Source organism: Cebidichthys violaceus, unplaced genomic scaffold (assembly GCF_023349555.1).
Source record: "Cebidichthys violaceus isolate CVI_PGR_0920_01 unplaced genomic scaffold, fCebVio1.0.p SCAF_20, whole genome shotgun sequence".
Lineage (NCBI taxonomy): Eukaryota > Metazoa > Chordata > Actinopteri > Perciformes > Stichaeidae > Cebidichthys > Cebidichthys violaceus.
Genome location: NW_027176373.1, coordinates 8,080,387 through 8,093,605, shown reverse-complemented (window position 1 = coordinate 8,093,605; position 13,219 = coordinate 8,080,387). Strand labels below are relative to the sequence as shown.

Below are 13,219 nucleotides of genomic sequence, written 5' to 3'. Positions count from 1 at the left end.
TGGAGAGAATGTCTCTGTCATCTCTGGATGTTTTTGCACACCGCGTAGCTACTTCTACATATCCTTCCAATGGCTTAGTTCGCCCTTTCGGTCGTTTTTAAATGTCGGACACGCTCTAACATTCGGACTGACTGCGACTTCGGCTCACTTATCTGTCGTCTGGCAGTTTTTTTTTTCAACCTATCGTTAATTGATGTGAAGCTCTACAGCTGAGCGACATGAGCGCAGGAAAACTTTTGAGCCTCAGGATGGACGTGCCTGTCATCATTTTGCTCATCCACCTGACTCATACTGAGATTAGAGGTAAAGAAACATGGAGGGAGGAGAAGGTTACATGACTATTGTTTTATTGATTGGAGTCTCTTTGCCGTGTTTCTCATAATTTCTCTTAGCCTTCTAATTGTTATATTTCCCTCTCACATTTGCTTTCATCACAAGTTGTTCAGGGTGCTTTTGTGAATGAACATTGACATCCACAGTTGAAGAGACAGTTCATGAGTGACACATAATGAATCAATGTTATCTCCACCGTAAGCTGTGGGCTTGTCCTGTTTTAAAAATACTTATCTGGGCAGGAAACGGGTTTTTTAAACACCAAATAAAGCCTGCAGTTATATGATTTGGATATAAATCGTGTTTCTTTGGGGAATTGTCTTCACTGTTTTGCAGATGGAGGCGAAAAGGCATGAAATAGGCTTCACGATTGACCACTGTCCTCACAAGGAAAGAATCCTAAAATTAAGGATGCTTTTTTCCTTGTGCTTAAAGAGTATTACTTAGATTCATAATCAATAATATAGGTGAAAATAGTCAGGGAATTTGACATAGTAAATTATACAAACATTTTTTTCTTCTCTAAACTGTCACATCTCAATCAGTCAGATGGTTGGTCATTTGGTATTATGGGGGATTTTATAGTGGGAGGTTGAGCTGTTAAAGATCAGACAATTAAATATCCGGATCACGTCTTATGCATGCATGCCCACTCACACTACCTCCACCTCCCAGTCTGCGACTCATCTTCGGATCTTTTATTGTGTCCAAATATTTGCATGAGTTCTGGCATGATGTGTGCGTGTGTGTGTGTGTGTGTGTGTGTGTGTGTGTGTGTGTGTGTGTGTGTGTGTGTGTGTGTGTGTGTGTGTGTGTGTGTGTGTGTGTGCAAGTGATGAGCCGGGACACATATGATGCTGTTGTTTGGTTGCAAACTGTGAAATTACTTGTGATAGCTGGCACAATGAGATGCAAAAATGATCACTCCACACATGTTTTTGATTTTGTTCAATTTGCCAATTGATATTACCGGGGTTATTGCTTTTTAATACCACTTGACAGTTACAATGAACATTCAAGAAGTATAAAAGATTATAACAAAAAAAAATGTATCACATGGGACAGAGCAAAATCTACAAAACCGGCATCAGCTGTAAACTGCAGACAGTGGATGATTTCAACAACCACACGACAAACAATTCAGTGTCTCTCTACTGCATCCTATTACCTCAGTCAGGAGCAGTCAGAATTGACTCCATATTTTTCTGAGAGAAATTGACAAGCAATGAATCAAACTTTTCCACTAGGGCTGCAGAGCTTCAGGGTCAGGGACGTTGTATCCTTCACAGAGCTATCGGTCACCAATTATATCAAATGTTCTGGGACTTGCGGAGGAATGGAAATGAGGAAGACATTCAGTCTTCAGACAATCATCCCTTAGACAATTACAAAGCATTCAAACAGTGAATTCCTGTCAGATAACAGAAAATTACACCGATAATTGCTGGCATCTGTCAGATCGAGTCTTTTCTGTCTTTAGGGAGAGGGGGCAGTTGGCGCACCAACAGGCAATTTCCATTTTTGAACCTTGAGTAGAGATTCCAGTGGAGCAGAGACCGTGGAGCGAGGATTTAGGATTCAGTCAACCATCAACATTATTAGAGGTTCTCTGGTTCTCTGGTTGCCGCTGGTAGTCTCCAAATGTATTCAGTACACATATATTTGTCCCGTTGGTCACTGAATAGATACAGTTGAAGTGAACACCCAGATGTGGTACGAGCATCTTTCAGACTGGACGCCACAGAGGTGGAATGATGTCAGTTTTTGTCATTTCTTTGCTTTAGTCTCCATGTGTGAAGGTTCCCTGCCTCTGGGAGAGGTGCTGTGTCAAACTGGGCCCGCTTCTTGTATTTTCTACCATTGCCTCAGAGTAGGGGAGCTTTGCCAGAGGTTCTTAATATACTGTATTTAATATTTCCTTTGGTTGGTTACAGATTTTATTTGTTTCTATATATATATATATATATATATATATATATATATATATATATATATATATATATATATATATATATAAGAGAAAATAAATAGAATATTTAGCACCTGACAAATCCACTAATTGACTTCAGTAGGCTGCAGGAGTAGATGTTCAGTCATGGTCATTACAAGCAACATGGTTTCAACACATTCCAATAGTTGCTGTTTTCTGATGTTTTTACATTCATCACATTTAACCACCTGCTTGCTAAAATCAGATGATGAATAGCAAACACTCACCTCCAGTGCATATTTAAGGTACCCTGTGGAGTTTTATTGTAAACGTTCAGGTTGTCTCACTAAAACACATGGTGAGTAATGTGTCCTTGAGGTCTAACAAATGTGTTATATTTGCAAAGCAATTTTTTAAAAGTGGGGCACCATTTACATCCATGTTTTCTTGCAAGAAGTCTTGTTCACTGCCTTCACTTTTTGGCACGTTGTTGACACCAGCTGTCAATCAGCAGAAGAGTGTGACACTTCATGCACCTGTGTGCACAATACAAACGACACACGGCCTCACTTGTAAAATCACAGCTCCATAGTGCTACCAGTGGTCAAAAACTCCACAGGGCACCTTTAGATTTGAAATAAAAATACAATTCAGCATCTGTCTGTAATGAACCAACAGTAGTATTTGAAGACTTTGTAGATTAATGTATTTATTTTTCTAAACATAGAAGAACCGGTCTTAACAGGAAGCTTCTTTTGAAACTTTATTAAACTGAGCTCAAAGTTGTGTTCAATGACAGCGCTGTAGTAAAAATTGCAGGCGTTGTATATATTTCACTAAATAGAACCACTTGCCAACCAGAAAGACAAAACACGCAAACAAATAATTGAGAGACACCTATGTGTCCAGGGGAAAAAATATTGCCTGAGGCGGATCAGTTCTCGGCCTGTTTTTATTATTTCAGTCTGTTCGTAGATCGTGGGTCAACTTTCATTTCAGGCAAACAGTGTTTGCTGAGGTTTATTTAGTTCCGATGTATTGTCTGTTCAGCACAGCGGCTCTTGCTGACACAGCTCATAAAAACAAACTAATTAATTGATTCCAAGACATTGGGTTTGAAATAAAACATTGATTGTAGAGGAGACGTGCTGACTCTCAGTTCTGAGGATGTTTACGTCCATTTTAGTTGATCTTTGACCTCGTACTCTGTGTTCAATTTAAAATTCATTATGTTGTCTAAATGCCCATGAAGTAGTTTGCGTTGTACTTTCAATCACTATGCCAAAATGGGCACTTCAGAAAATGAAGTTGCCAAGTATGGTCTTAAAATGCCTTAATATTAATAGGTTTATTAAATTCTACGAGTTAATAAATGATGTAGTGTGTGTTTGCACATGCACTCTTGACTTCCATTTAGATTATTAAAAAGTTAAACAATAAATCACTTCTCAACATCACTGTACTTTCCTGCTGTGTCTGTTTTGACATGGCATGTCGTCTCTTTTTATAGCTTTATAGTCCTCCAGGCACATCTCAGGGCAAATCTCAATGTTCTGAATTTGAGTGTGTGTTCGTGTGAATGGATTCAAAGGTTACACTGTGAATGCAATGCTGTGCCAAGACAATCTAGACAGGTAATTGTTAAACTTGCTGTGTGACTCAACATGTGTGTGTTAGAATGTAGTTTGATTTAGATGGCACTGCTCAGGTAATGTCATGAAATTTCATGAGGGCTTTGTGTTCAGGGGAACATTCGCTGCGACACCTGACAGAAGGTACTGCAATAACCACTGTCCACTGAGGTCACATAAATCAGAGACAAAACATGAAAGACAGAACATTGCTTACTTAAATAGTGTTGTAATGGATTTTTGGTATTCACACTGTCTGTCTCCCATTCATCCAATTGTATGTTTACTCTCAACACATGACAGTTCTGGATAAAGTATGTTTTCTCTTCCTCACCATGATGCCAGCACAACAGATGTTAAGGAGGAACAAGAGCCCTTTCAAATCTCTTAAAAGCTTTCTCAATGAATATTAAATGGGTTTGGGGAGGCGAAGCCCTGCTTTGATAACCTTGATAATTGTCCTCCTCATTTTTAGTGTTGATTTGATAAAACCTTGATCCTTATTCCAAAGTCTGATAGTGCGGTGTTGCCACAATTTAAAAACGGATGACTCATTTAAATCCTGTTATGCTACTGATTTTTCCGATTAAGTGTTTTTACAGGACTGTAAGCAGTTGGCATAAATGCAATTTAATAATTTAGTGAAGGAAATATTATTTAATGACCACCTCTGAAAATTATTCTCACGAGACAAATAATATACCAAAATTGCCTCATGAAACATTAATGTTAACATGTATACAACGGCCACAAACAAAATGCTGTGTTCCTCACCTTCAGCGAGCTGCCCTGTTCTGCACACCTCTCTTATTCAGCAGTGACCCTTCCCAGTTGTAGCCATTCCTGATAGTGCTGTTCACCTGAGAACATGTTCCCTGTGTTTGCTTTTCTGAATCTTCCCGGGGATTCCTCAATAAACTGAACAGTGGTGCTGATTGGTCTTGATTGGGATGCGGTTTAGTGGGATTTCTTGCAACGTTTGTGCCTCGTAGGGCAAGTTTATAAATGCAGATTCAAATGTTACACATGCAAAAATGGCAGCTTTAACTGTGCTTAAAGATGTACATTTTCCACACAGAGGTTGGGATTTATAAAAAGAGAAAACGTGACAGTGTGAGTACTTCTATGGGAATAAAAAATGCTCTGAATTACATTGTGAATCAGCTCTTCCTCCCTAATATCACAATACAAAGAATTATAATAATCATTCTCCAGTGAATTAACCAGGTCCTAGTGTACAAAGATATTACAAACAAATTAAGCATGTCAATCAACAAACTTTTGATCTTCTTGTTTTTCTTTCATTTCAGCATCTAAAACTTGTGTTTCCCTTTGTGATATCACTAAAAAACAGCTAATTTACAACACAATGTTGTTTGCTGATTATGTACGACAAGTACAAGAAAGAGCTTTTTAGGTCTTTTATTTTGGGTGTCAGTAAGAAAAGAGAAATACTTCATGTGCAGTATTGCAGATGTGAGTTGTGCATTTATTTTATCTGGCAGGCATTAATGACAGATTTGTTCCTGGCTTGTTTTTCAAGCCAGAGACATGACAGGTTGGAGTTAGTGCACAGCCGAAAAAAGTCTTTATGACAGCTTAAGTGTCTGGTGACTAACTCGTATTTTGGTCTTAAATAACAAAGCTGTGCTATATGATAGCTTTTGAAATGAAACCTGAAATTACTTTGAGATAAATCAATCATCTGTTCGGTCACCCTCGTTTTCAAGCTCCGCATGCTTCAAGATATGGGTCATGTGTTAAATGGTGGCACAGAGGTGAAAGTAATAGTGCAGTAAGAGTAAAAAAGGTGAAGTTTTTTGGTTTCAAGACATGACGGCTTTGATGGATTATCTGTATTGAAGGGGACTAGGTATACCAGACAAGCTTAACGGGTCATTTTCCCATCTGTTTGGGAGAGATGGGGTGTTTCGGCTGTGGGAATCAGACTGTATTCGAAAGAGAGCGCAAAAGAAACAGTTTGATGAGCTTTAGAAATTGAAATGTCCATAAAGATATAACTTTAAATGCAATGAAGGCAGAGTCAGTAACAGGTCAGATTGATGAGTATCACAAATAATATCTCCTCATGCCACTGAATGTAATCCGGGTTTTGCCAAAACGTCGTTTGAGTCTCTGAATTTATTCAATACCTGCAGCTATGAATGTCTCCAAAGCTGCGCATCTACACGTGTGACACAACAGCAGTAGCTTCATTGTTAACTGTTAGTCTAATAATCCTCCCATTTCAACTACCTGCTTTAACTTGCAAAAAAACATTAACATTTGTTAATAATGTGACAGGCTTTTTGCCAAGTGACCCTTTCCCCTGATATGTCAGGCCAAAGAAAAATGTTGACGGCTGAAATTTGGTGCTAATTTTGAGAATGGTCCATGTGATCTCACTCTCTTTCCTGCATTCCTCCCTCAGCGCTGCTGGCCAGTAGGCTGGAAGTAGACGCTAGATGTCCCCTCGGCCAGTTTCCTTGTGGGAACATAAGTGAGTGCCTCCCACAGGCTTTGCAGTGTAACGGACACAAAGACTGCCCCAATGGAGCTGACGAGCAGCGCTGTGGTAAGTGTGTGTATATAAAGTCATAGCAGCTTCATATGACAAATGCACCGCTTCACAATGTGGGCAAGTTCGAATTTGTGCATCCACACAAGTGAAAGACGTTATATTTGTCTAACGTCATTACGGCTACAAAAGTAGAAATCGTCATTTAACTGTGCAGGGCAAAGGATGAAGGTTTAAAATATAATTGCCGCCTCAAATAAGTTTTGAGTCTCAACCACATTGTGGCCTCGGTTCTTTCCAGAAAATGTTTTAGGGATCAGCACGAAGCAAAAAACGCCAAGAAAATATGTGCACCATTGGAAGAGAGTTGATACTTTTAAATCACTTCTTAAAACACATTTTTATAGACTGGCTTTTATGTGATGTCGTCACTTTTCTGTTTTATTTTTATTTGTTGATTTTACTAAATTATTTTACTAAATTATTATTATTTTATTTTATTCATTTCTCAGTTTATTTCAATCGTAATGTATCTCACTGAGCTTTCTGTTATTGTTATTATTGCCTTGCACTTTGTAAACTCTTTAAAGGTGCTTATAATAAATATATAAATAAAGTTAATTTGTATTATTATTATACTGTCGTTTGCAAGTGAGCCGATAAGAGGAGGTGATCAAGTAATTATTTGAAGTTTTCCAAATAGCTCCCATTTTAAATGTTAAACAATATTAGGAATTGAGGATGACATGCTTGTTTATTAATCAAAGGCGTGAGCATGCAATCATTATCCACTGAGCATGTGCTCGCTACAGACATTGTGTCTTGCTAGATTCAGCCAAGCAGGAAAGGAAAAAGTTTCAGATTTTCACTTGGCTCAGTATTAAATGCCAGTTCACTTTCTACTGAGGTTTGAATGGTAACAGTAACCTCATGATCATGATACTCCACATGTCTTCATTTTGAAAAGCAAAGACTGTTTCATTTTGATATTGTTTGTTGAAAGATTTCATTAAATAGTTTGAGCCAGAGCTTTGAAAGTCATTTTCATGCGACCACATATTGTAAGTTAATTTGAGCAATACTTCATGTGATGTATGCAACTATTTTTTGAGAGCAAACACGGTTCTCTTACTATGGTAAAAAGAAAACAGATGACAGGCTTCCAGACCAACTGGAGCCTTGCTCTCCTGTAACGTCTCCAGCTCCGTGCTCATCTGGATGAACCACTGGACAAACCTCCTCACCATCTTTATCCTCTACAATGTCTAACTAACTGTATAGGAGAAGAGACTGTTAAGTATGAGGTCAGAGTAACACTAAGATTGAATACACAATAGTCAAGTTAATCAAAAAGAGCCATTTTCAATTAATAGAACTGCTTACACCACGTGTTTCATCATCCATCACTGGAGGCTAGATCAGACTAATTTCCTCTGTCTAAGAGTTGGAATTTTGAAAAACAATTTAATTGCTGCGGGTTAAAAATATATTTTCTCCTGTCAGCTAGATCAAGAGGATGCACAAATTAGTGTCAGTAGTGCCATCCAGTCAACAACCACAAACCCACTCTCTGCTGTATTACTTCTCTTTTCCAACATTGCCATAGTGACAAGAAGTTGAAAAGAGAGACTCACCTAATGGGCACCATCTTCACAGCCATTGTGGGGAACAAAAACAGAGCATTCTTTAATTATTTCTAAAAAATTAAGTTACATACTGTAGAACATGTTGTACTTATATTTATTTCACTCATACAGATCTATGAAATAAATAACCACTCAAATCAACACATTTATAGAATAAATTAAATCAACTGTTCTCTACTGGTCTCATTTAGTTCTCCTAGACTGTCCTCCTCTCCTCACTTTGTTCTTCTCTCCTTTTCTCTCCTCTCTTTTCCTCTCCTCTCCACACATCACACCTGTAGTCCTCTTTGGACATCTCCCCAGGCGGTTACTTTTGAGATTCACATTGAGCACAGCTGCTATGCTCTCTCTCCTTCCAACACCTGCCTAAAATATACACAGTGTGAATATAATGCCTAATGATTGACACAAAAAGTCCACACACAAAAGTAGCTGTGTATTAACCACCTAATGCATCTTTGCCTGTTTCAGTTGCCCGACAAAGGAAGTAGCTAGCCTACCAGATTTCACTCTTTTTCATTGACAGCACAATTTTATGTTGGACTAGCTTGCTTGTTGTTAACCTAAGTAGATAATTGTTGGGCAAGATATACAACTGCATAGCTTTCTGTTGTAACGCTATCCACATTTAACAGAAGTTGCACACTGTCAATTGAGTTATTGAGTGTCAGGGTCACAGTTTCCCATTTTTTCTCTCTGTTGGGAGCGGGACTCTATTGCGCTCTGCCTCTATGATGCTCAATTTGCATGCATTGACTGTGTTAGCTGGCTGTGTTTTGCTGAATAACAACTCAAATGCAGTTGTCGGGCATTATAACACACTTTTAATTGAGGATTGATGCCGAATGTAAAAACTAAATCTACAGTTAGAAAAATAGAATAAAATGTCTTGCAAAAAGGGCACTTATCTAGTCAGACGCCAAAACGGCAGATACTTGAGCATTGATCTATCTGTACGCAAACATCTTTATCAGAGTTCAGCATTCAGCTTGAAAGTATGAAAGTCTGAAAGCATGCACTTGTATCTTTGAGTAGGCAGTTATTTTAAATGAATGCCTTTTTGATTTCGGTAACACCTGCATAAACCTGCATAAGGGAATTTCATTTAATTGAATGTCTTTCATAAAAGCAAGTTGCTCAGCGTGTAGTCTGTAAAACTGCAGGACTGGTTAGCAGCTGCACCTGCAATTTGTTCTTTAATCCAAGCTCCTTCCAGTGAGATGTCTTATATTTTAATCACAGGTGTAGATTTAAGTGTGAATATTTCCGCTTTTATAGATTGTTACATTCAGTCCTCCAGGAGCTGCCATGACTACAGCGTGCTCTGAAAGCTGGAGTGAACAACCCTGTCAGTGGGAATGAGAAGTTGCAGACCAGGTATCAGATGATCAATGGACAATGAATGGCTCAAAGACAGTCTAAGGCATATTTAAACAGTAATACACACAGGTAATGCCATAGCTTTGTTTATACCAATGTGCTGGATGGATTTGAGTCAGATCAGTGTCAATATCAGATGGTAAAGGACGGCCTTGTTGTTGCTGTTAAACTACAGTTTCTAGGTGACATTTATGATTAGCTGTTGAAGTGGAGTGCGCTGCTCTTCTACGGGTCAGCCAGCTCCTCAAGCAACAACTGTGGAAAAGCAACTTGGCAACGCTTCAATCTGGAAACTTAATTGAAAGTGAAGCTTAAAGAGATGCGGTTTGAGAATGGTCTCACGAGAGCTCAGTAGATTTTATGACAGCCAAGGCTGACATCAGCTGCGGGGCCGACTGATCTGTCAAAACATCATTTTACATCAGCACTGAGCTTCAATAGCAGTGCTTACCTAACTCCTGGCACATTTCACTACTTAAAAGGATAAATGTCACTTGCATAGTAGTGAACTACACAAAAGGTTTAGTCCGAGGGTTTATTAAAAAGATGGCTTTCCTTAAGCAAAGACAAATATCCCTCCATCACATCTGCTCATAATCAGCTGTGACTCTTCAAATCTGTTTCTTATCTACGTTCACTAAATGTTAGCTGACTGTAAACTGTGGTTGGTGTGCACACAGAATGTGCTGGCTTCCTGTCAAAGACAACATACATGTCTGACAGCTCCAATCGGCTCTGATTTATTCTGCCGGTGCAAATTTGACTTTCATTAAAAGACATCGACGGAGCCTCGTTGAGATGTTTGTAGCAGGGACGTGTGGTCAGGGGAGGCTGAGCCTCACCTGCCATCATGAAAAGTAAAAAGCAAATAATGATCAAATAAATATTAATATTTCTCTACTGATCTGTGCTATAAATGTAATTTCTGTATGATTCCAATCATTTCAAGCATTTTTATGATCAAAATCTCTGAATTAGCGCATGTCCTGTTCAAACAGAGGAGACAGTGAGGTGAGGCAGTGACGAGCTGTTCCTCACCTCAGATTGTGAATCCCTCACTAACTGGGTAGAGCGCATGCCTTTTGCTTTCTCATTGTTTGTCACCATGGTAATATCTGTAGACACTTTTATTATATGTCCTTTCTTTACATAGAATAGGTAATGTATTTCACGTTTGTGTAGAACATATTTAGTGTTGCTGATCTGACATTAAATCACAGTGAAAAAGCACAGAGGCAAACAGTATCTCTGCCTCACTGAAGGGGGCGTGCGAGAGCCCACGGGTCGGGTTTGTCGCATCAATCTACACAGAGCAGATCGACCCAGAGAGGAAGTCAAACACCGATAAGGGATAGAGCATCCGGTGATTTTTCAAAATAAAACACCATGTGCAGCCGGATCACGGTGCACGCGCTTCGGTGGAATCAAATATGTACCTTACCTATGTGTGTGTAAAGAATGCTGATATGAAATATGAAAAACAACCAGTAGTCAATGTGCAAGCTGCCAATTGATTGGTGATTTAAGCTGCTCTATTGGGTTCATATATTTGTAATCTGACTCTGAAAGAGTCAGTGCCTCACCAACCACGAACCTCACCGCACGTCACTGGTGTGTAGTGCAGTTCCAGTTCAACACATGCCTCTTCAGAACAAACTGAATTCTTGGCCTGTGGTGTTGCTGCTTGCGGCTTCCTCAAAAAACGTTAGTACAAACACCTTTATGCTCAACACTGCACTTTCTATAGCCAAAAGCAATACACCTGTTCGTCACACACCCAAGTCGTGACTTCTTCAGGGTCAGTGAATTTCACTTTGGTTCAAGAAAAATCATCAGGGGCAGACTTCACCAGTTACCGCCTGCGGGCCCAACTTTAAGGGTCTCTAACAGGTTGACATTTATTATGATGCTGAGATTTAAAAAATGTACCTGGACTAATAACTAATAAAAGGCTCTTCACTTGAAGTTAACATTTGAATGCAGGACTTTCATTGTGCAGTATTAATAGTTTTATCATTAATAGGTAATAGTTTAGAGTACTTCTTCTACTATTGCCAATGCCAACATTCCCAGTTAGAGGAAGGTTGAAAACTCAAAGAAGACAGTGTTGGCCTGGTGCCCTCTAATCACTAAATCCACCCCTCAAAAAACACACCTGAGACAGAAACATTACACTAACATTGGTAATTTCCAAACAGGCGTATTATAACTTTGTTGCTTTGACACAACCACTGCAGGTATAAAGAAGAGCATGGATTTACTAAGCGGAGATATTTCACTGGAAGGTACCTTATTAGCGTTGTAAGTTAGAATTCAAGTCACAAGCCGTGAAAACACAGTCTCATTCAGGGGGTATAAACACACTTAAGTGGGAAACATTACTGAAATACACTCTGGTTTCATTCTGCTTTGAGTTGTCTATCAGCTCGTGTTACTCCAGGGAAGTGAAGAAGAGAACTTTCTCAATTGCATCTTATTTAACAAAGTACTCCACCCTACCTGTCCAGGGTGAACCCTGCCTTCGCCTTCACCCAATGCTAGCTGGGATTGGCTCCAGTCCCCCCATGACTCTGAACAGGATGAAGATAATGGATGGATGGGTTATGATCCCCTCTTGTTGAGTTAAAACATGAGTGTGTAGTCTAGTTTATTGCCATCGTTAGGTTGCTTGGTTATAGACATAAAAGTGACTCAAACCGGTAAGGTGGTGAGTGCTTCATTTTGACATATATGACAGTTGCTTAGTCAAAACTTTGTAAGTATAATATATCTGTTTTGCAGTAGACATACCAATAGCCTCATGATATATTATTACATTCAGCAACATTTTAACGTGCTGTTCATGGTCATTTCTGTGTTGTACAGATAACTATTGTTTGTTGTCTGGCTTTGCAGGGGACAACATCGGATGGGCCGACTTAATTGGTAAAACACTACAAGATGCCAATGATGTGGACAACTACTTCCGGAATGAGTGCTGTAAGTGTGTGTGCGTGTGCGTGTGTGTATTGTATTTGTGTATAAGTAGTATTTACTTTTAGCATGTGTGTGTGTGTACAGTATATTTGTGTGTTCAGACATTAATGAGATGAGGATCATTATGAGAGAATCATCGTTAATTTAATCACTGTTGAGTGCTGGGAAATTGTGACCGGCATTTTTAATTTCAACAGTTGTTCGATAATGGATAATAATCATTAACTGTAACCTTAATAGCCACCAAAGGATTCATGTTGTGTCCCAAAGGACTACTATCAATTGTTATTATTCTGTAATAAGCCTCTATAGTTAGAATTCATGAGTGTGTGTGTGTGTGTGTGTACAGTCTTGCAGGAGTATCCAGAGAGTTGTGACTGCATACAGATGGATGTGGTGTGTGTGGAGGTCAACCTGCAGGATGTTCCACTTCTCTCTCCAAATGTTACCTCTCTGTAAGTTCAAAGTGAGAAGTCTTCATTCCCTCATTTCTTAAAGAAGCTGTTATGGGTTAGACGATGCTGTTTTCAGGTCGTTGTTTCTGTTCTGGGAGATGTAGAGGCTTTGATGGTCAGAACATTGAATCCTGTTTGATAAATCAAATAAACACAAATCAATTTGAAATCACCAAGATGATAACTGTAAGTGGTAATTAGATGTGCTGAATCAGTGTGTTGCTTATAAAAGGGCTTGCTGAACAGACGGAAAAAAGCCCAAACCAATTACCGAGGCTGTTCTTGAAATTATTTCCAAAGTTTCCTTTGCCCTTTGTTAGACTTTGCAGCTATATTTAAATGCTTAGCCA

The 13,219-nt window shown here is 39.0% G+C and overlaps 1 protein-coding gene across 1 annotated transcript in view; it reads left to right on the top strand.

Moving 5' to 3' along the window:
* The first annotated feature begins 218 nt into the window (after window positions 1-218).
* The window catches only part of rxfp2a (relaxin family peptide receptor 2a), a 38,717-nt gene continuing 25,716 nt past the window's right edge, over window positions 219-13,219 (top strand). The window contains exons 1-4 of the mRNA XM_068716515.1: window positions 219-303; window positions 6,326-6,469; window positions 12,334-12,417; window positions 12,764-12,869. Of these exons, the coding sequence (XP_068572616.1) occupies window positions 219-303; window positions 6,326-6,469; window positions 12,334-12,417; window positions 12,764-12,869 (419 nt within the window). The remainder of the gene's footprint in view (window positions 304-6,325; window positions 6,470-12,333; window positions 12,418-12,763; window positions 12,870-13,219) is intronic.